A 20,257-nucleotide genomic window follows, 5' to 3' on the forward strand; every position below is an offset into this window, starting at 1 on the left:
ATGCAGTGAGAATATAACACAGAACCCATGCCAGGTGCTGTGGTGAGAAGGACCACACTGGCATGGGCAGGAGGATGCATGAAGCCTGACCAGCCTCTGCATGGTTAGAAAGGACAGCACAGGACACAACGCAATGAAGGAGGCAGGGTGGGCACCAATGGTAGAGGAGACAGATTAAACAATTCACAAAGCAAGGACATGGCTTCTAAAAAATGAGTCTGTAAATACGGCTCAGTGAACTCTCACCACTGGCTGAGAAAAGCCTGGAGAGGGAGTGCACACCTCTAGCCACCACATGATTGGGCTCTAAGCTGAAACCTGCAAACTACAGCGGACAGCACTGTGGCACTTGCAGTTTACAGTGGGGGCAAGGCCTGCACCTGGTGGGGACAGGGGAGCAGAGGGGGGTGAGGCTCTGCATTCTGCAGCCTGCGGACCTGAAGAGAGGAAGCCCTGCCCAGCAAAGGGACCACACCAGTTCTCCAGGTAAAATGCCCACACTAAGAAAACCTAAGCAAAGAAATAGAAGCACAGCCACTGACTGGAAAGGACACGATCAGCATTTTTTGGTGGGTAGTTCTAATAATTTTATCATAAACACATACGCATATACGGTACGGAGAGTGCAAATATACCACCCTGTGCATTTTTCATTTACTACACTAGAAACACACACACACACTGTTCAACAGGCACACTTCTATGCTGGTGCTTTTGTTGTCAGTTCTAAATGTACAACTGCAAAGAGCACCGAGTAGACAGCATCAAGAACCCCTGAGCTACCCACAGCCTACTTCACTTGTGCCACCACCTCCTGCCTGCATGCACACCTCCACCTACTGAAGACTTCGCAAACTAAGCCACTGCCACAGCCCACAAGGCTACTGGAGCTGCTTCCCACACAGGCCCCCATACTCTCTCCAGGGGGGTTCCTGCTTCACAGACAGCAACGGCTTTGCCTGCAGCCAGTGGCAAAGTCATCCTAGTGTTTTGCTGTGAAAAACTGGAGTTAAATTTTGTGATTAATTCCAAAGTTCTGGTGTTCACTTTGAAAGTAATGTGGACTTCATGCTCTTTTGCTTTTTATTTTACCGTTTTTAAATTTTGTTAGCACATGTTCACGGTACATGATTCCATTCCTCTTGGGGAGCTGGTGCGTGCACATAACACATGGCAATTCCTTTTACTTCTACACTCTCCTATCTGGGATGACACTTCCCTCCAAAAAAGCCACACCGATTTACCCTTCTAGCACCTGTACAGGAGCATACCAACTGGTAACCTTTCTTACTCTGTACCCTAAATATCACGTCATTCTTAAGTACAGAGGTACCTTGGTTCACAAACACTTTTGTTTGTGAACAATTTGGCTTGCAAACAGAAGCATTGGGCAAAATCTTATTTTTGTTTGCAAACTGCATCGGGGGACAAACACAACTGTGGCCAACCTTTTTGCACAAATGCAAATATGGCCATTTCCCCAACAATCACGGAACTAATTAAGTTCATGAACCAAGGTACCACTATACTTAAGTATAAAAATGTTCCACAGACCCTCCCACCCCAGTAAGCACAAGGATAAATTTCTATAGTAGACTAGAGAGTCCCAATGTCTGGACTATCCGCCGAGAAGGTCCACAGAATTATTTTAGGAAAATACGAAGTCCAGGGATATATAAAAGTATTTATAAACTCAATAATACAAATACACGTTCAAATAAGAATAACACAGATAATATGGCTTATAGCTGGGCGCAGTGGTACATGCTCATAATCCCAGCACTTGGGAGGCTGAGGGAGGAGGATCACTGCAACTTCAAGGCTAGGTTACATCAAGACCCTGTCTCAAAAAGCCACCTCACTGAAGGTAACAAGATACTTGAAATAATAAAGTATGAAATTGGGCCGGGGAGTTAGCTCAGTGGTGCCATCGCCTGCCTCGCAAGCACAAGGTCCTGAGTTTGCTCCTCAGTACCTAAATAAATAAATTAAATTAAATTAAATATGAAATAAAGTAATTTTAAATTCTGTTAACAAATACCAAAATTAAAACTACTACTGCCATGGACAGAAGTAGGGCAGACATTAGACAATGAAAAGTGGTCTCCCACATACACATAGGAGTTTGGGATCCTCGAGTCCCTAAAGGTGTGGGCTCCTCCATTTCAGGGCTGGCTGGGCTACTTTCTTCCTGTGCAGACTCAAGGAGAGCATGTGGGGAGGAGCCTGCCTTATCAACTCTGCTCAGCCCACCTCTCACTTGTCACAAGAGAGGCTCTGTCACCAAAGCATTACTACTAAAGACAATTTAACAGCCAGGAACTACTACAGTGCCTTTGTCTGAGCCAGTGCACGAACAATTTTTTTGAAATCATGAATTCTCCAAGTGTCAAGGACCTCAGCAAGCAGTGTGAGGGTTGGGGTGACAGGGTGGCCGACACTGGCTGACCATGTGCATGTACACTGTGACATCAGATGACTAGGATGGGCACAGCGGGAGTGCGGAAACCCAGCAAACTGCAGTCCCTGCAGACCAGCCCCTCCCAGTAACTACAGCCACACCCTGTCCCTGCAGTCCTCCTCAGTTTAAATCAAAGTTTCATTAAGCCATCTGCACGAGCTTCCTTTATGCACTCATTTTAAAAGTACAAAAGTGCAGGGTGTAGTAGGAATGCCTGTAATCCAGCACTCAGGAGGCTGAAGCAAGAGGACTGCCACGATTAGAGGACAGCTTGGGCTATATGGAGATTTCAAGGCCAGCCTGAATTACAGAGTGAAATCTTGTCTCAATCAATCAATCAATCAATCAATACAATAAATAAACTTTTAAAAATGCAAAAGGATGAGTTAGCATTAGCAATGTCATTTATTTTCATGCATGGTCTTTACTTAGCACTTATACAATTTATAATATTTTAAATTATTATTTAAATCATTGAATTTAAATTATTAATAAATTATTTAAATTGTTATAATCACTGAATTATTTAAATCATTATTACACTTACAAAGTTATATCTGAATAGGCTGTAGAAAATAATACTATAAAGGAATGATCAAACTATTATAAACAGCTAAACTAGTTAGAAAATATTATAGGCAGTTAGTCAGGCAGGGCAGGGCCCTGCACAGAAGACAATGGTGGCCTGAGGCTCATTCACTGAAGGCCAGGATACAGAAAAAGGCCCAACTACACCCACACACTTCCCCAGGGCTGAAGAGCAGTGACTGGAAAATCCACGTTCACTCCAAGTAAGCTTGCTTCGGACTTGCTTCCCCATTTAATCCCCATTTAATCATTACCTAAGTGACTATACTTGTAATCCTATTGAGTGACCCACAGTTTCGTCCCACCTCAAACCCACCTGTGATTTCCCATTGGATCAATATTACCTAAGCGACTACACATACAATCTTAGTTGACTGTAGTTTTGTCCCACCTCATCTCGTGGCTTTGCTCAATGAAACAGCCTTGAGGGGTCAGCGGACAACCCACTTTCTGGTCTCCCTTCTGTCTTAGAAGCTTTCTTTCTCTCGGTTAATTCTTCCTACTCTTAACCTCCACTGTTCCTAGAATTTATTCTTCCATTTCAGAGAACACGAACTCAGCATGTCCAGACATCTAGCAGGTTGGAAATTATATTTTCCTTACATTATTTGGATTATTTGAAGGTCTTGTTTCATCCACAGATCATAGCCCTATATCAAAAACTCAGCTATCTTGAAGGGATTTAATATCAAATACCATGGTTATTTAGTCATTTGGTATAGGCTACAGATATAATCATGGCTAAGGAATACAGTAGCTAATTATAATCTGCATTAACTTTTGGTTTTATAAATCATGACGCTGGGACATACAGATCTTCAGGTTCACTGGTGCTTCTCAGGCACCTGGGAAGGGACATGCTGGGGTGGCCATAGCCAGTTCCTGCGCTGGACCAGGAGGGCACATGGTCTGTCACAGCCAAACAGCAATGTGATGACCTTCAGAGAGACAGCAGACAGACTGGGCACCAACACTACCTCCATGATTTTTTGGTTCTGTGATCTTAGCTATTAATTCAGTGATACTAAAGAGGAGTTGCTACCACTGCCTACTTCCTAAAATGTGCTGAAGGCCCCTGCTTTATCTGCACAAAAGCGGCAGAGAGGACAGGATATAGGGCAGGGTGACAGGCTGTCATAGAATGACCCAGATGAAAACTGCACAGTTGAAGATCATCCCCCAACACTCTGAGGGAACCACCAAGTATTCACATTGAAAAATACATGGTCAGTTACACATGAGTTTTCCAAGAAATAGCTATGAAAATTATAAAAGAATGATTATCCCTAACTCATTCACAAGACTGCTAAAAGTTGGTCACTTTTTTATTGAGAGAGTCAGATCACTAAAGACAGTGTCATTTAGGGTTTGGAGTTCTCCCTTCAGTGCAGGGAACACAACCCAGGCATGTGCATGAGGCCTGCTCTACCAAGCAATACCCCCAGCCCTCGCTTGGGCACTGTGAGTCAGCAGACCCCACACTCTTCTCTCCCGCACCTTCACACCCATGCTGATTCTACTCAGACAGACGAGCACCTATGACATCACACATGGGATCCTCCTACCTCCCTGCACCAGAGCACTCCAAACTCGTAGACACTTCCACAATTCATTGCTTTCTTTCTTTTTGTTTCCATGTAGGCATTATGGATTTTTAGAAAGTATTTAAGCACAGCAGTGGGTATAGAAAGACTAGTTAAAGAAGGGATGGCATTTCATTACCTGGTATGCTGTGAGCATTACTGTGGATTATTGTTATTTTCATTATTGGCAAATCTAAAATCTGCTTTTACTAAGTTTTATCCCTGCACCTAAAATGTACCAATAAAAGAAAATTTAAAAAAAGTTTTACCACTGCAGAGGAAATGAAGTAACCACTAAACCAGTAGTTCATTTTCCCTACTGAATCAGTTCTTTAAAAACTGGGAAACTGGGCTGGGGATTTAGCTCAGTGGCACTGCATCTGCTTAATAAGCGCAAGGTCTAGAGTTTGATCCCCAGTACCAAAGAAAAACAAATGGAAATTAAGCTGAGTACATGGTGGTCCACGCCTATAATCCCAGCCTTGGAGGCTGAGGCAGGAAGGATCACTGAAAGTTCAAGGCCAGCCTCCGCTACATAGTGAGTTCAAGGTCATCCTGACTGTATAGGAGACCCTGACTCAAAAAAAAACTGGGAAATTAAAATTGAAAAAGCAAAATAAGACTTACTTTTCTTCCCCAGTTTATAAGTGAAACCAAGAATGAAGAGTAAATAAATTACACAAAATAATATAATTTCATTAGACTTTGATGAGAGAATTCCTACATACAAGTATAGTACATGTGTATACTATACATGTATCTTGTTTAATATCAAACTTTTAAAATGTGCAAAATATTCGCTTTTTCTAAAAATGACCATGTAGCATATTTGTTGTCTTATTCACAACCATGTTTTAGCCAAATAAAATGATCTATTTAGAGTGATTCTTTATTGAGATAAAGCCCAATTAAGGCACACATATACACACTTAATAAACTGTTGACTTAGATATGGTTTTCTTCCAAAGAGTCATTTAAAAAATATTCCATTTTTAGTTATACTTTAAAGTCAATAAGTACTTTAAAATATGTATCACATCCATGGCTGAGGCTGTAGCTCAATGGTGGAATGCCTATCTTGCATGGCAAGTTCAATTCCCAGTACTGCAAAAAAACTTAAAAAGCTAGAACCTCAAGAGTTACTAAGGACTTATCAATAAAATATTTTTGGAGGGAAAAACCTTAAATTAGGGCTCTAGAATTAAAGTCAAATTGCAGCTGTGTCAAGTGGCGCCTCCCTATAATCCCAGATACTTAGCAGGCTGAGACAGCAAGATCATAAATTCGAGGCCAGCAAGACTCTGTTTCAAAATAAAAAATTAACAATGACTAGGGACGTAGCTCAGTGGCAGAAAACCCCTGGACTCAGTACCCAATACTGGAAAAAAAAAAGTGAAATTACAATTTACAACAGCTTTGACAAACCTACTCTCTTCAAGTATTGTCCATTATAGCTGACTCTTTAGAAGTATCGCTCAGTTACAAGAATTCTTTTACCCTTTAAACTGACTATGTAAAATCAAAGGATTTATTTTTAGCAAGTCCATATTGAGATAAAAATAACATTTACAGTAACTATTTAACCAAAGTGTACTATTTACCACTTAAGACTGTTATATAAAATTGAAATTGTTTACTTAAATAAATTGCAAGAATCATATGAATTTTCACAGGAAAAGGTTCCTCTTGGGGATAGCAGCTTGCTAACTATGCTGAGTCACCCCAGTCCGGCCAGCTCCCGGCTTATCTATCAGGAAACTCGCGTGAGGCACAGCACATGGTGAGGGTTTCTTGGGCTGCAGGGACACTGGGCAGGGCGAGGCCCCGAGGCCCTGGCCACCTTCATGACGGGCCTTGTCTCCGCCCTCTGTCCCCAGCACACTCAATTCCCTTCTCCCTTTGTGACTTGGTCCACCCGGATGCAATAACAGGATAACAATGTCAATTCCAAGCAAAAGTAATTCAAAAATGTGAAGGCAGTGACCAGTATGTGGGAAAAAAACTAACTAATCAGAAGACTAGGCAGATATATAAATACACTCAACTGATTCCCAAAGTTCTGTACTGTTCCCTCACATACTGCTGGGGTCCAGTGAGCCTGAGAAAGCGGAGGGCAACCCACATTTCTGAAGGGGCCTGGGGACCCCACTTGAGCCCCAATGCCGCTGGCCACGCTACTGCTCAGACACAAGTGTCCTGTGCTGATCTCACTAAGTGCAGTGTTGATACATTCCAGATTATTAATGTAATACATAGAAAACCTTTACCAAGCTGGCACAGACCTGTCATCCTAGCACTCAGGAGGCTGAGGCAGGAGGATCAGTGCAAGTTCTAGGCCAGCCTGTGCTACATGGTGAGTTCAAGGCCAGCCTGAACGACACAGTGAGACCCTGCCTTTACCAAACATTTTTATAATTATACCTGGAACAAATCTTTTAAAAATTTGTGAGACAGACTGGGTGTAACCCAGTGGCCCAGCATATCTTACCATGTACCAGGCCCTGGATTTCAATCCTCAGCACTTATGAAAAACTATTTTTTAAAAACACAAGGGAGTCTAAAATTACATTTTTTCCACATATAAAAATAAACTGAGTTCTGACAAAGAGTGAAAGAGAATTTTGAAAATTCTGTTTTCCCCACAGAATAAACCCAAATTTCTTTGCAATTAGAAGTCATATATAATTTACAATCATCTCACATTTCTGCAAAATGAATCTGGAAATAAATATTATAAACCAATATAATCAGCTTTTGTAAATGGAATCTAGTAATTCAGAAGCTCAGGAGATGTATGATTAGTGCAAATATTCACGTAACACATCAAAGGACGTGGACATGGGACACTTACCCCCTTTGGCTCTGGCACAATCAAATGTGTGCATTTCTTATTGAGGTTCAGCTGGCAGTTGCCCCCATGGAACGTGACCAAAGCCCATAGGGCACTTCTGTCTTCAGATGACACCTGACAGAAAGTTAGAAAGAGGGCTTTACCATGCACTCAATGTGTGCGTTTGCATTCTACAGTACTTCATTATTATAACACAAGCTGGTATCATGACAATTTTATCTAATTTTCTCCCCTATGAAATGAAATTAACCTAAGGACATCAGTGGAAAAATTAAGAGAAGCATTTAGCTTCATTGCTATCACAGCAGTTTTATAGATATAAATCATTTTTTGCCTTTTTACAAATGAATAAAAAAATTTACATCCACATTCCACAAACTTAATGAAGGATTATTTCAGTCTATAACAAAAATAACAGGGAAAAAAGAGCAGAAAAAACTAGTACACCATTCCAGCTTCCACTTGTTATTTTAATACAGTAGCAATATCAAAACCATATTTACAAGGAACTGCTTAAAACCAATGAATAACAAGTACTAATTATGACATGGACAAAATAAAGATAAAAATAGTGGCTTGTAAGCATGGGGAAAACATAAATATCATTTAACAAAAAAATAAAGGAAAGCCAGGGATTTAGCTCAGTGGTGCCGCCACCTGCCTCGCAAGCACAAGGTCAAGAGTTCAATCCCAGGAAAGGAAGAAAAGAAAGAAAAAAAAAGAAAAGGAAGGAGGGGAGGGAGGGAAGGAATGGGGCATAAAGGGGTCATTTTTATGCCTCACAGGGATGAAACAGACTCCAGGTACAATGGCTATGTCGTAAAACTGGCTTTTGCTGCGTTAGTAAAAACAGCGACCATTTATTGCCTGCCTACTGTGTGCCAGGAACTGTGCCAAGTGTGCTGCATACACTCCAGCCCGTTCCACTCCCAATGCTGCGGGAGACAGGAGCTGCCACCCCCTTAAAGGTAAAGAAAGGAACAAACTACACTGCACCTAATCATTAGAAAACCTGGCTTTTAGAACAAACATCAGAGCTTGAACTCAAGTCTAACTCCAAACTGTTTTTCTACTGTTCTACACTGCTTCTCTAGGGGTAGTTACTTCTAGGTAAGTCAACAACAATGTCTAAAAGAATAAAATTTTAGAGTCTGAAAAACAACAGAAACACTTAAGAAAAATAAAGGTGTGAGCATTAATTCTAAGATAATCCTATTTTTTGTCTGGACAATTGTATTGTAACTTGAGGATCATGGGTGTTGAAGAGTCCTAAAAGTGTCTCCAGCTGACTTTTTTAAAGTACTGATGAATAGCAATTAATTTCTTTTTAACTGCCAGTGTGCGGCTTGCCAGTACTCTTAACATTCCACATTACTCTGATCCATTTGACAAATATTTCTAGGAATTATTTTGTATTCCACACAACTCTGTGAATAACAATTGCGTGTTAACTTTCTAAAATAACTTTTTAAGTCATTATATCTCTGCAATTTAATAATTTAATGTCACATTTCAGAAACATGGACCTGGTTATTTTTATTAAAGGCTTTCACAAAACAATGATATCCTGCAATATTTGGAGAGTTCGGATATAATTAGTAAGACAGATTCATCCAATGAGTCATTCTACAATCTTTGTTTAGAATAAAATTTAAGACATGATCTCCATATGCATTTTATGAGCGAGTTTGTCCATGCTGGCTGAGCCTGCTTTATCTACCGGCTGTAGTAACTAACCCTGCACGCCACCCACCTGCATCTCAGGCCTGCACCCCAACTGGGTGCCAGTGTTGCTGTGGAAAGAACATCACGCAGAGAGGAGCGGAGGGGCGAGGGGATACCCCACCAACCAGCTCGCACCACCCGGGAAACCTCCAGACCCAGACCGTGCAGCAACAAGCCTGCTATGAATGACTCAGGACATCCATCACAGCTCCTGTCGTGCATCGCGGCGAAGTAATTAGCAATGTTCTTCCCACACCAAAATGGCAACAATAGTTACCCAGTGCTGATGCAATTAAGGGGTGATTTATATGTTCATTTTTATTCTTTTCTGTATTTCCCACATTTTCAAAAGCATTAATTTTATAATGGGAGAAAAGTGTTTTTCCTTTTCAATGCCAACTTTCTAAAACACCACTCTTACCACGTTGGTGATAATACTCTGCTGTCCCCTCAACATGCTCAGCTGCAATCCCAGTACTGAAATCCCAGGGTGTGGTACCAAGGCCCCGGGCCGGTCTGGCTCCTGCTGCTGAGCACTGCTCCCTCAGGCACCCTGACCAACAGCCGCATGGAAACGATGTTCCTCAGACATGCTAAGCCCCAGCGTTTCCAGGCCCTGCCCAGCCCTCAGCTCCTCCTGAGATCCAGCTCGGGTGTCATCCCACTATGGCCCCCAGCCAGCATGCAGAACCCTGGATGCCCTCACACTCTAGAATGGCCTGCATTATTTGTCTCCCCTCACTGGTCTCTAAGCATCTCTAAGCATCAAGGAGCAGAGGATCAGAATTCCTTCTGCTGCCCCAGGAATAAAGGTTTCCTACAACCAATCAGAAGCACCCTCCTCCTCCTGGTCTCACCACCCCCAGATCAGGCCTGGATTCCAGCTGACATGCTTTTCTCCTGGTCCCATCTTAATGATCAGGTACAACACTACTTATTAAAGACTAGAGTCCTATGTAAGAATTATGTCAACTTCCTGTTATCTTTCACAGAACCTAGTACACTGCAAGGCACATGGGTAGGCAGTCAAGAAATATTTGTTGATTGACTGCTGTGCAAGCGTAAGGACCTGAGTTCTATTCCCAGTACCAAAAAAAGAAATATTTGTTGATTGAGATAGAGAACGGAAAGGATTTTCATTTTTAGGGTTCCACATTTGAGTCATGACCTGGCCAAGCTCTCCATTAAACTCTCAACCTACTCCCTGAAACCTACCCAGCACAAAACAACAGAGGCCCCAGCCTGCATCAATACCGGCTCAGAAGAAGGGAGATGGTGTCTGTGCTTCCCAACTTCTGCTGGCACAAACTCCCTTCCCTACCTCTCCCTGGGAGAGCTCTGGAAGACTCCAACAAAGAGCTCCAGCTTGTATCAACACCCTGACGGGAAAAGACAGAGGTCACTGTGAACCACCAAGCAAACAGTCCTACAGTAAGGTGGGTCCTGCCTGGCATGTGCACAGGGGTTCCAGGGTGCAGACCTCTGCAACTGCTCCCTCCTGCTATATCTGTGTCTATACCTGGTGCCCACTCATGTCTTTGTGCTTTGCAACGTAACTACATTTGTTCACACATCTGGCTTCATCTGGCCTGTGTGACTATTGAAGGAGAAACTGCATGGTAATGAAGATGTGCCATTTTGCTTGGTCCCTGTAGCAAAGGAAGTACTTCTCAGAGGCTTGTGAAACCCAGGTCCCTCAACTGGACACTACACAGATTCATTAATATGTCTTAAAACCAAATTAACACTTTCAGCAACTACAAAGTATTAGTGCTCCCTGTATACTTTTTTACACTGACATTTCCAGGGTTCCTTCGCGTAAGCTACTATCAAATAAGCTCTTTCCCTATCCTTACTTAAAGGACCTTCCTGAACTTAAAGAAGTGCTTTTTGTGCTACCCCATGACAGGCTGGGGATTTCAATTCATCACCATAAATAATGAGCTGTAATAAGTCCAGTGAGTGATCCATGAAGATCAGGCTGATTTTGAATCCTGATTTTTCTTATCTAATGAATCTGCTGTCAGAGATGTTGCTACATTAAATTCCCGCTGCCCACCACAGACCCATCCACTGCCTTGGCTCAGATTAGCACCAGATAAAACTCAACCTCTCCTCCAAAAGTCAGCGAGCAGAACCTCCGCTTTTCAGCACCAGCAGGGCCGTCCCTAGGACACCCATCAGACCTCACTGCCCCACTCAGAGACTCTGGACATCTGTGCTTGCTGGCTACACTTGCTCACCCATGCTTCTCTGTGGACACACGGCTCCTGCCCCAGTGGACTACACCAGTGTCTCCTCTGCCAGGACCCAAGCCCTGCTCAGACCCCTGCACCCACATGGTGCTCAAGGAGCCAATCAACACTCCTGCCCCACTTTCATCACCTCTTTCTCCCCTACTCCAGGGCCACTGGACAGACCTGGGAACAGAAAACCACACCCAAGTCTGCTACAAACGTATGCTCTAAACCTTTAGCTCAGACATGCAACTTCCCAGCAAGAACAATAAAAATGATCGATTCAGACTTCATTTTGGCTTGTAAAAATAAGACCTCACTCTCCAGATCCTCTCCACTCGTGTTCCAGCTCTCTACCCTCAATCTCCTCAGCATGCACATCACCTGGGGCTCTACTCCCGGTCACCTGCTCTCTCCCTACCTTGCTGAGAGAATTCCCTTCAGCTGTGCCATCCCCAAGTCCCTGTGTCTGAACAGCCTAAATCCGCCAGGACTCCAAATTTGACCCACGTCATCAATGAGGCTCTCCTCTTTCCACCGATGACACTGCCCCCTCCCCAGGGGTCCATCTGCAGGTGAGGCAGAGCTCTGGCTCCTGGTCCCCACGAGAAGGCAGGCACAAGGGACGTGGCACAGACCTGCACAGACCTCCCACACCACTGGACCAGTGAGTCACCTCCACCGCTAGGTTCCGTGTTACGTTGGCCAACCTGGTCCCAAAATCTTCATCTCAAGTCCAGAAGACTGTGACGCTACACAGTGTCAAAATTCTGACTTCTACCCTGAACTCTCTGACACACTCACAGCTCCCAGGCCAGTTTTAGTACAATGATCGCAAATGACTTTGATCCTGTAAACATCTATAATCCAGAACTAAATACATAAGAAAAGAAAGTAAAGCAGCATCGTGCTTCACCAAGTCCAAAGCCATCCACCAGGTTCCACGCCTCTCCACAGTCTCCACCCACCTCCCTCCCTGACCAGGTCTTCCTTCTTCACCAGACACACAGCCTAGCTTCTGACGCTGGCTCCTCATAGCTGGCCTCCTGCATGTGCCCAACCTCCCCTTCAGCCCTTCTCAGTGTGCGATGCTCTAGTCCCCTTGTACTCCGAATGTGCTGTCTTCCAGGCTCGCTGTCAAGGCCCACCTTGCCTTGGGTCATGCAGATGCTCTCCTTTCTAGCTCATGTGCTCACCTGTGCCCCCTGAGCTAGAACATCACACAGAATGTGTCACCACTAACAGGTATTCAAAAGCATTAGTACAGCCTTTGCTGAACATAACCATTCATCTATTCTTTCTGAAAGTGTTCTCAAGCTCTAAACCCAGTGTTCATATAATCATCTTACACTCACACACGTTTGGGTTTCTGATTTCCCCAAGTATGTTAAACTATGTCCTGCAACCCCCATCCCTGACAAAGGGCCCCTGGGGCTCCCCAGTGTACCCCAACTCAGCATGGCTGCTTCCCTATGCCCTCTCACTGAATCAGAACCCTTTCTGAGCACTAGGCTCTGAGCATCTGGACCCCAGAAATCCAATCAATGCAAGAAGTAAATGAAAAGTATACACACAGCCAAAGTACACTCTGTTTATGCATAAAAAGTGGTAACATCATGTTTTTATTTGAAAAATTTTTCTTATATGGTGATTACAAATTTGGAACATACAGAAAAATATAAGGAAAACAATAAAATTGCATATAATCATAGCACCTGGCATTTAAAGATCTTCATTTCAGACAACTTTAAGATCTTCATCAAGTAAATATAGCAGATATTTAAAAAACACTGAAAAATACAAATCCAGATATACCAGATATTTTAAAAAAACACTGAAAAATACAAACCCCAAATTCCTATTCAGAAGGGAAAAAAGGAGGCAATTTTGCTCTTTTAAGAATCTGCATCGGGCCGGGGATTTAGCTCAGTGGTTCTGGCACCTGCCACGCAAGCCCAAGGTCCCAAGTTCGATCCCTGGTACCAAAAAAAAAAAAAGAAGAATCTGCATCAATAGCCAGGCATGGTGGCGCATGCCTGTAATCTCAGCTCTCAGGAGGCTGAGGGAGGAGGACTGCCATGAGTTCAAGGGCACCCTGAACTACACAGCAAGACTATTTCTCAAAAAGAAGAATCTGCATCAAATTGATGCAGAAAGAACAAAAAGAGGATGTGACAGTCTCAAAGAACTTCCATAATTGATAAAAGAAGTAAGAACACAGTAACTATGGCTAAACTCACTGTGTGGACAAAGGAGCAGTCACATTCAGACTAGTAACACTTGCGTTAAAGGCCAAGCCTGGCCAGCAACCTAACCATGGTAATCAAACATTAGTTTGTTCCCTAATCCTCTAGCACAAAGATGCACAGGTGAGGTGGGACCACAGTCAGACCCCTTCCCACCTCTGCTAGTTTCTGTGATGTCACCAAGCACCAATGGACAGGCCAGGACTGAGACCACAGGCTCAGGGGACCACCCTTGTCCACACACTTCTTCCTATCTGATGACACGCATTCTAACCAGATAAGACTACTCTGTAATTCTGAAATGAGTTTAACAATCCCAACTTGGTTGTTTTGGGTACTAGGTTTTGTTACAGCTGGGGGTTAGGAGGACAAAATAAAAAAATAACCATTAAATATCCACTTCTTTCACTACCTAGAATTACCACTATGAACATTCCACCCCCTCCTTTCAGATACTTCATCCCTATTTTCTATTGGTTGATGTAATACTGTACATACCTATGATATACCCTGCTTTTTTCCACTTGAAACATTTCCCATGTCTTAATATATTGTCATAAACCACAATTCAAAAATATCTAAGTATCTAAACCACTGTGTATAAGTACACACAGGTTTCTTCAACAATAGCAACCTGATTTTTTTCCAATTACCCTCTTGTAACACTGTGAACATCTTCATGGATTAGTTAGTCTGACTTACGCTTTTTCTAATGTCTAACATGAGGGAGTGGAGGGTATACATGAGTATTTCAAGTAACACTCCAGCCAGCAATTAGCAGAAGTGCTCTTTCCCTCTTCGGCATCCCACCAACAGGAGTCTACCACTTATGGATCTGATAAGCAAACCTTCTTATCTCACTTCCATTAAAGCCATCATGTCTTGGATTAGAAAGTGTTACCAAATGTTTTGTCATACTTTTGTACAATTCCTTTTTATAAGCTGTAAATTCACTTTTCTGACTTGGTTGCCTAGGTTTTACTACTATTTTCTTATTGATCTGTACCAAAATTCAGATTTTAAAAATTTTTGACTAAATTTTCCTGTTGGGATTTTTGTGTTTTGTTTTTTTTTTTTGGTACCGAGGATCGAACTTGGGTCCTTGCACTTGCGAGGCAGGCGGTCAAACCACTGAGCTAAATCCCCAGCCCTTGACTAAATTTTCCTTATCTTTTCATTTCAAATGTTTTCATATTCAAGTTTTAAATCTTTGTAATTCCTTTAAATTCAAAGACCACTCATTTAAAATTTTAATTCTTAAAAGTAACATGGAAACTGTGTTAGACATTCACAGTGAATGTATAGTCGGTTAATGCAAGTCCTCTCTAAAACTGGTTAACAAATAGATCAATAACCCAATAACATAAGCAAGTGCTGTCATGTGTTAACACAGGACTAACTGTAACCATGCTTACCTGAGAAAGGCAGGCAGTGACTCCAAAAAAAATCTGACACGACTCTGGAGAAAAACCATTTACTCTGTTTTACAGTCATTAAGATCACAATGAATACAACAAAGCCTTGCCCACTGGACAGTGCCCACCTCTCCTCCCTCCAGTCCTTCTAGCAAAGAGAGACTAAAAATGACCAAAGGAGAGTGCAGAGCAGACTGGAATAAACAGGACTGCACAAAACAGAAGAAACTGAGCAATTTTCAGTGAAATACATTCTAAAATCCAGTCTCTCCACTTACATCATAAATAAAATGGGCATAAGACACTCATGGGGAAAACATTTGGACCTTGGAAAGTAGTGCACTATACATTTACAGACATACACATGCACACTCGGGCACTGCAATTGCTCTAAAAGCAAACAATATCTTAACTTTCTTTTAGAATGAAACCCTGGTGGTGTCACTTGCACTGCACAGTGTAAAACTCCCTAAGAACCTGAGCACTGGCTTCATTACCATCCTTATGACCTCAGGCGGGACAGCTCACCATGTAGGCTGCCCATTACACACAGGAGTTGGAAACAGAATCCCCAGACCCTTCCTAGCCGACCCACTTAGGTGAGCTGCTGAGCTCACCACGCCCACAACATGGAGAACGTGGCCTCACGGAAGGCAGGCAGGATCTACCTCCCTGTGCCTGCTCTTTAGGATCCATTCCAGCAAACACAATGAGTGTCCTGGAATAATCTGGAGTAGCCAGAATTCAAAACAGTTAAAATTATACTTCTCCTTCCCTACAGAAAGCCATACCTCCTGAGACAGGTGAATTTAGAACAGCATAGTGCCAAGTTGTGTTGTGATTTTAAAGTTTCCTACTTAAGCCCATTTTTTTTTTGGTGTCAAAGATCGAACTCGGGACCTTGTGCTTTCGAGGCAGGCAGCAGAACCACTGAGCTAAATCCCCAGCCCTAAAGTTTCCTACTTGAGTAGACAGACAAATCTTCTAAATAGCTGTCCTCTCCAGCTGTCATACACTCTGCAGACCCCAATATGACCCCTGCAGCCCCCTTCTCAAGATCTGTTTCACCTTTCCTGCCTCAGATTAGGGGCCTCTAATTCCAGAGGCCAGGGAAACACTGACTCATCTCCAGGTGCTCTGCCGGCCCCTCCTGGTCCTCCAGGCCTCTGATGGCCACAAAGCCAATGCTTCAGAGGGAAGATTGGTGTGGAGAGTAAACAGTCCACAACAGGAAAACAAGCCACTTATCTTCAAAAATTCCCATTTCTTCCCTGTCCTTTTTGCCCCCAAACTTATAAAAACAGAATAAAAACTACCACTACCAGGAGCTAATACCCTTCAACTCTTCAGACTACGAGTGAGATGTTGCACAATTCCGGAGGTAGGTTTGCTAAGGTTTTCTCTCCTCCAAGAAGTGGTTTTAAAAGGGTGTGTCTGGGCCGGGGATTTAGCTCAGTGGCACGGTGCCTGCCTCCTCGAAAGCACAAGGTCCTGAGTTTGATCCCCAGTACCACAAAAACACAAACAAACAGGGTGTGTCCTCTCTTTGAGGTCCTCTATAAAAATTTCATCATGAGATTCCATTTGCCCTGATTCAATGGGTAGTTAAGTGCTTTTAAAGGCACTGCCTGGCAGTTATAAAATACAATAGGGTGAATGACATAATCTCTTGCCCAAGTCTAAAATCTCAACACCATAACTGTATGACATCAGGTACTCTTAAAAGGAGGAATTTCCACACTCAGGCTCTGCTCAGAGTGCATCTCCACTGAGGCTTAATCCTTTCAGAGTGAAACAGAAGCCACTAGGCCTACAAAAGTAAACAGCAGGCTGCAGAATGGCTCATGCCTGACATAGGGCCTGGGGCAGCACCACATGCAGAAATGCTACCCGATAAACACGCATAGGAGCACTGCATCAAGCCCCTCCAGAAAACGAAGGATGAGGCCTTCATCACCATTCTAGTGTCAGGGCCCACCCATGGCAAGGGCTGAACGAGTGTACAGATTTAATCAACCTTCCATCCTTCCATCCAGTGTAATTAACAAGAAATCAATGCACACTATAAAACTAAACAGTTTCCTCTCATACTCGCCAGTGTGGCCTTCAAATATTCACAATTTGGTTTCTATAGACTTAGAAGTCTAGAAATACTCTTTGTCTAGCTAGATTCCACAAAGGTTGAGAAGAACTAGAACTCATGCCTCCTGGTCCTGGCTAGAGCTGCTGGTCACAGCTGGTCCCCCTCTTGACACGGGTAATAACAAGGATCCAGCACATAACGCATGATACAAGACAGAGAATGTAGGAATAGAGTGTGCAGAGGAGACAGCTGTGCCTAACTACTGCATCCACATTTCACTCAGTGATTGTCACTTCAGTCTTAAACTCAGTTACCCTTTCCCTCCGCCCATACCCCAGAAAAGGATACGGCAGAAGAGCTCCACACTGCACGGACAAAATCACCCAGGAAGGCTGAAAAAGAAAAAACTTAAATCAAAAAGTGTTCCAGACATAAGCATGAGCATTCAGATAGTACCAGTATCACAGTCAAAGATCAGTTATTACTGCATACGTTGAAAACCCCAATTCTACAGTGGAACACGATCATATTTTTAAAACTTACGATGCCCAGACATTGAAAATGTAGGTTAACACATTTACTACTGCTGAGCTCCGCCAGGGGTGGGACTGCTGCCCACCCTACCTGCCAACAGAGTCACGGCCGGGGTGCAGTCAGCCCCAACACACACCTTCTAGAATGCTGGGTTAAATCAAGCCCAGATTTACATCATTTGTTTCAGGCAAGTCAAGGAGATACAGTGGTTACAAAATACAAAACTTATTTCTAACTGCTTAGTAACCTTAGGAATTCCAAAACCCACAATAATAGTAAAACAGATTAACTACAACCTTTTTGGGTACTTTGTAGTCTTAGAAAATTATTTTTTATTTCTATACTTAATTTTTAAAATGACACTAATCATTAATAGACCTTTGTAAAAGTTACAGTCTAAAAATACTGTATAATAATGGCCCTTTTAGCCAGCTAACCTCCAGAACCTCAGCCAAACAAAATACATATATATACACTCGTGACCCAACCACTGATGCAATCATCAAATATTTATGTTGACTGCCTCGGGCAGAACTGGCACAATCACAAGAAAAGTGCATCTCTCTCAGGGAACTTACGTTCCAGGTAACGATCATTTTCATCAAATACGCCTTACACAAGTTTGGGGCAACAGAGTGATCCTGCTTCACTGTTTATGTAACTATAACATTTCAGCACAAGCTGAAAGAGGCCTATGTCCTGTAACAGGACAGGCACAAAATAAAACAGATGGGTTGCATTTTCAATAATATTTTTTGATCATTTTGTAATTTTACCACAGGTTCTAACTAATGCATTGGATGAAGTGCATCAAGAAAGCTTCTTAATGTTCCTAGCCATTTTCTTTGTCCAGTGTATGCTCCCAATTTTTGATAATTCTGGAGACAATCTAGTTAAATTTAAGTACTGGGCCAGCACCACTAACCCATGTGGCTTTGGATCCTTTGAAGTTGGAACATCTTCATGTGGGCCAGGCTTTGCTCTCACTAGCAACACCCAGAACCCCTGGAGTCTGTGGCCATGACTGAACTCTAAGGGAGGAGGCCCAGTTGCTGTAGCCTGCAGCCCAGGAGGGCTTCAGCGCTGGAGTCAGGCACTGCAGGAAGGTGGGCTGGGGAAAGGCAGGATTCCTTCTGGTGAACAGGAAGGGGCTATGGTGAGCACAGGTGTGCACTCAGGCACTTTAGGAAGGAGCAATCTGGAAACATATACCTGCATTACACACCCTGGTGAGCCTTCCTGGGGCTGGAGCAGCCTTTCCCAGTGTAAAGCCGCTGGTGTAGCTACTGTGAGTCCCAGCAAGGACAGCCACCCTGAGGCCCTCTGTTAGGTGTGTCTAGGCAGAATAATACAGAGTTAAAAAGTAGGACACACTGATAAAGCAAAAACAGAGAAAAATAAAAGCAAAGTAATAAAAAAGCAATTCAGAGCCAAGTGTGGTGGTGCACTATAATCCCACCACTTGGGAGGCTGAGGCAGGAGGGCTGCTTTCAGCTCAAGGGCAGCCTGAACTACAAAGCAAGATCCTATCCCAAAAATAAAGAAACAAAGGAGCAAAATAATACACAATAAGCCAAATACAAGTGAGTATTATCAAAATAGTATTTCCAATCATGTCAAAGCCATTGAGGAAAAAATGTTTCCATTAAAAATACTAGACCCAAGTGTGGTAGCACACACCTAATTCCAGTGGTTGAGAGGCCGAGCCAGGAGGATTGCTTTGATTTCAAGGCCAGCATGGCCTACATAGTAGGTTTAAGGCCAGCCTAAACTGCACAGTGTGACCCTGTCTCAAAACCAAAAAAAAAAAAGAAAAAAGTTTTGTGTCATGTACATGTACTAACTCCTCATGATGACTGTGAACATGTACTGCAAACACACATTAATACAAATCTAAAAATTATGTTAGAACCTTTGATGACTACAAAAGTGAGCTTTAAACATCTATACAATTTAAGTGTGTAAGTGAGACAGTCCCTGTGTAAGAATGCCTTCTTTGAAAATGCAGTGTCAGACTGTATCAGGGAAAGGGGCAAGATCTGCGCCCCAAGAGAGCCAGGCCTCCTCAGCCTCCGCCTGCGGAATTCAGGCTTCAGGAGCAGCAGCAATAGCCTGGAAGCCAGGCCTAGGTCAAGACCAGGAAGGAGAGGTCTCCCGGGACCGACCAAAGTGGTCAACTGCGGAACCAGCTCTGAAAAGCCCTGTTACCCTCAAAGCCAAGAGGGCTGCAGGCTGAGACACCGATGAAAGATGCATGTGGATGTGGCTGGCAGAAGGGTGCTACCTGCAGAGGCTAAGTGACCACTGCAGAGGGCCTGGCCACCAGCATGGAGCCTGACTGTGCAAACTGGCTTCTCCAGAATGCAGTCCTGTGCACACGAAGAGCCAAAGGCTCCATGCAGCTCACAGCTCCACCAAGGACTGATGGCCATGTGCGATGCCACCTCCCCACCAGCCACTCCACCTGTGGGTCCCAGGACTCTACCTGCACTGGCAGCGGGTACATTCAGTGATCTATAGACAGCAGCACACTC

The 20,257-nt window shown here is 43.3% G+C and overlaps 1 protein-coding gene across 5 annotated transcripts in view; it reads right to left on the reverse strand.

The window, feature by feature from the left end:
• Positions 1-20,257, reverse strand: part of Paxip1 (PAX interacting protein 1) — a 56,028-nt gene that overhangs the window by 29,074 nt on the left and 6,697 nt on the right. For 3 of the 5 annotated variants that reach the window (XM_087207828.1, XM_087207827.1, XM_004860343.4), the window contains exons 3-5: positions 17,538-17,581; positions 15,107-15,170; positions 7,484-7,597 (exon numbers count right to left, since the gene is read on the reverse strand). In XM_087207828.1, the coding sequence (XP_087063954.1) occupies positions 7,484-7,597; positions 15,107-15,170; positions 17,538-17,581 (222 nt within the window). Of the gene's footprint in view, positions 1-7,483; positions 7,598-9,629; positions 13,252-15,106; positions 15,171-17,537; positions 17,582-18,935; positions 19,060-20,257 lie in introns of those variants that run through there. The other 2 variants (XM_021240832.2, XM_021240833.2) reach the window with 2 other exon arrangements.

This window comes from Heterocephalus glaber, unplaced genomic scaffold, assembly GCF_053883595.1.
Source record: "Heterocephalus glaber isolate CG9 unplaced genomic scaffold, H.glaber_assembly_v1.0 deba00000818, whole genome shotgun sequence".
Classification (NCBI taxonomy): domain Eukaryota; kingdom Metazoa; phylum Chordata; class Mammalia; order Rodentia; family Bathyergidae; genus Heterocephalus; species Heterocephalus glaber.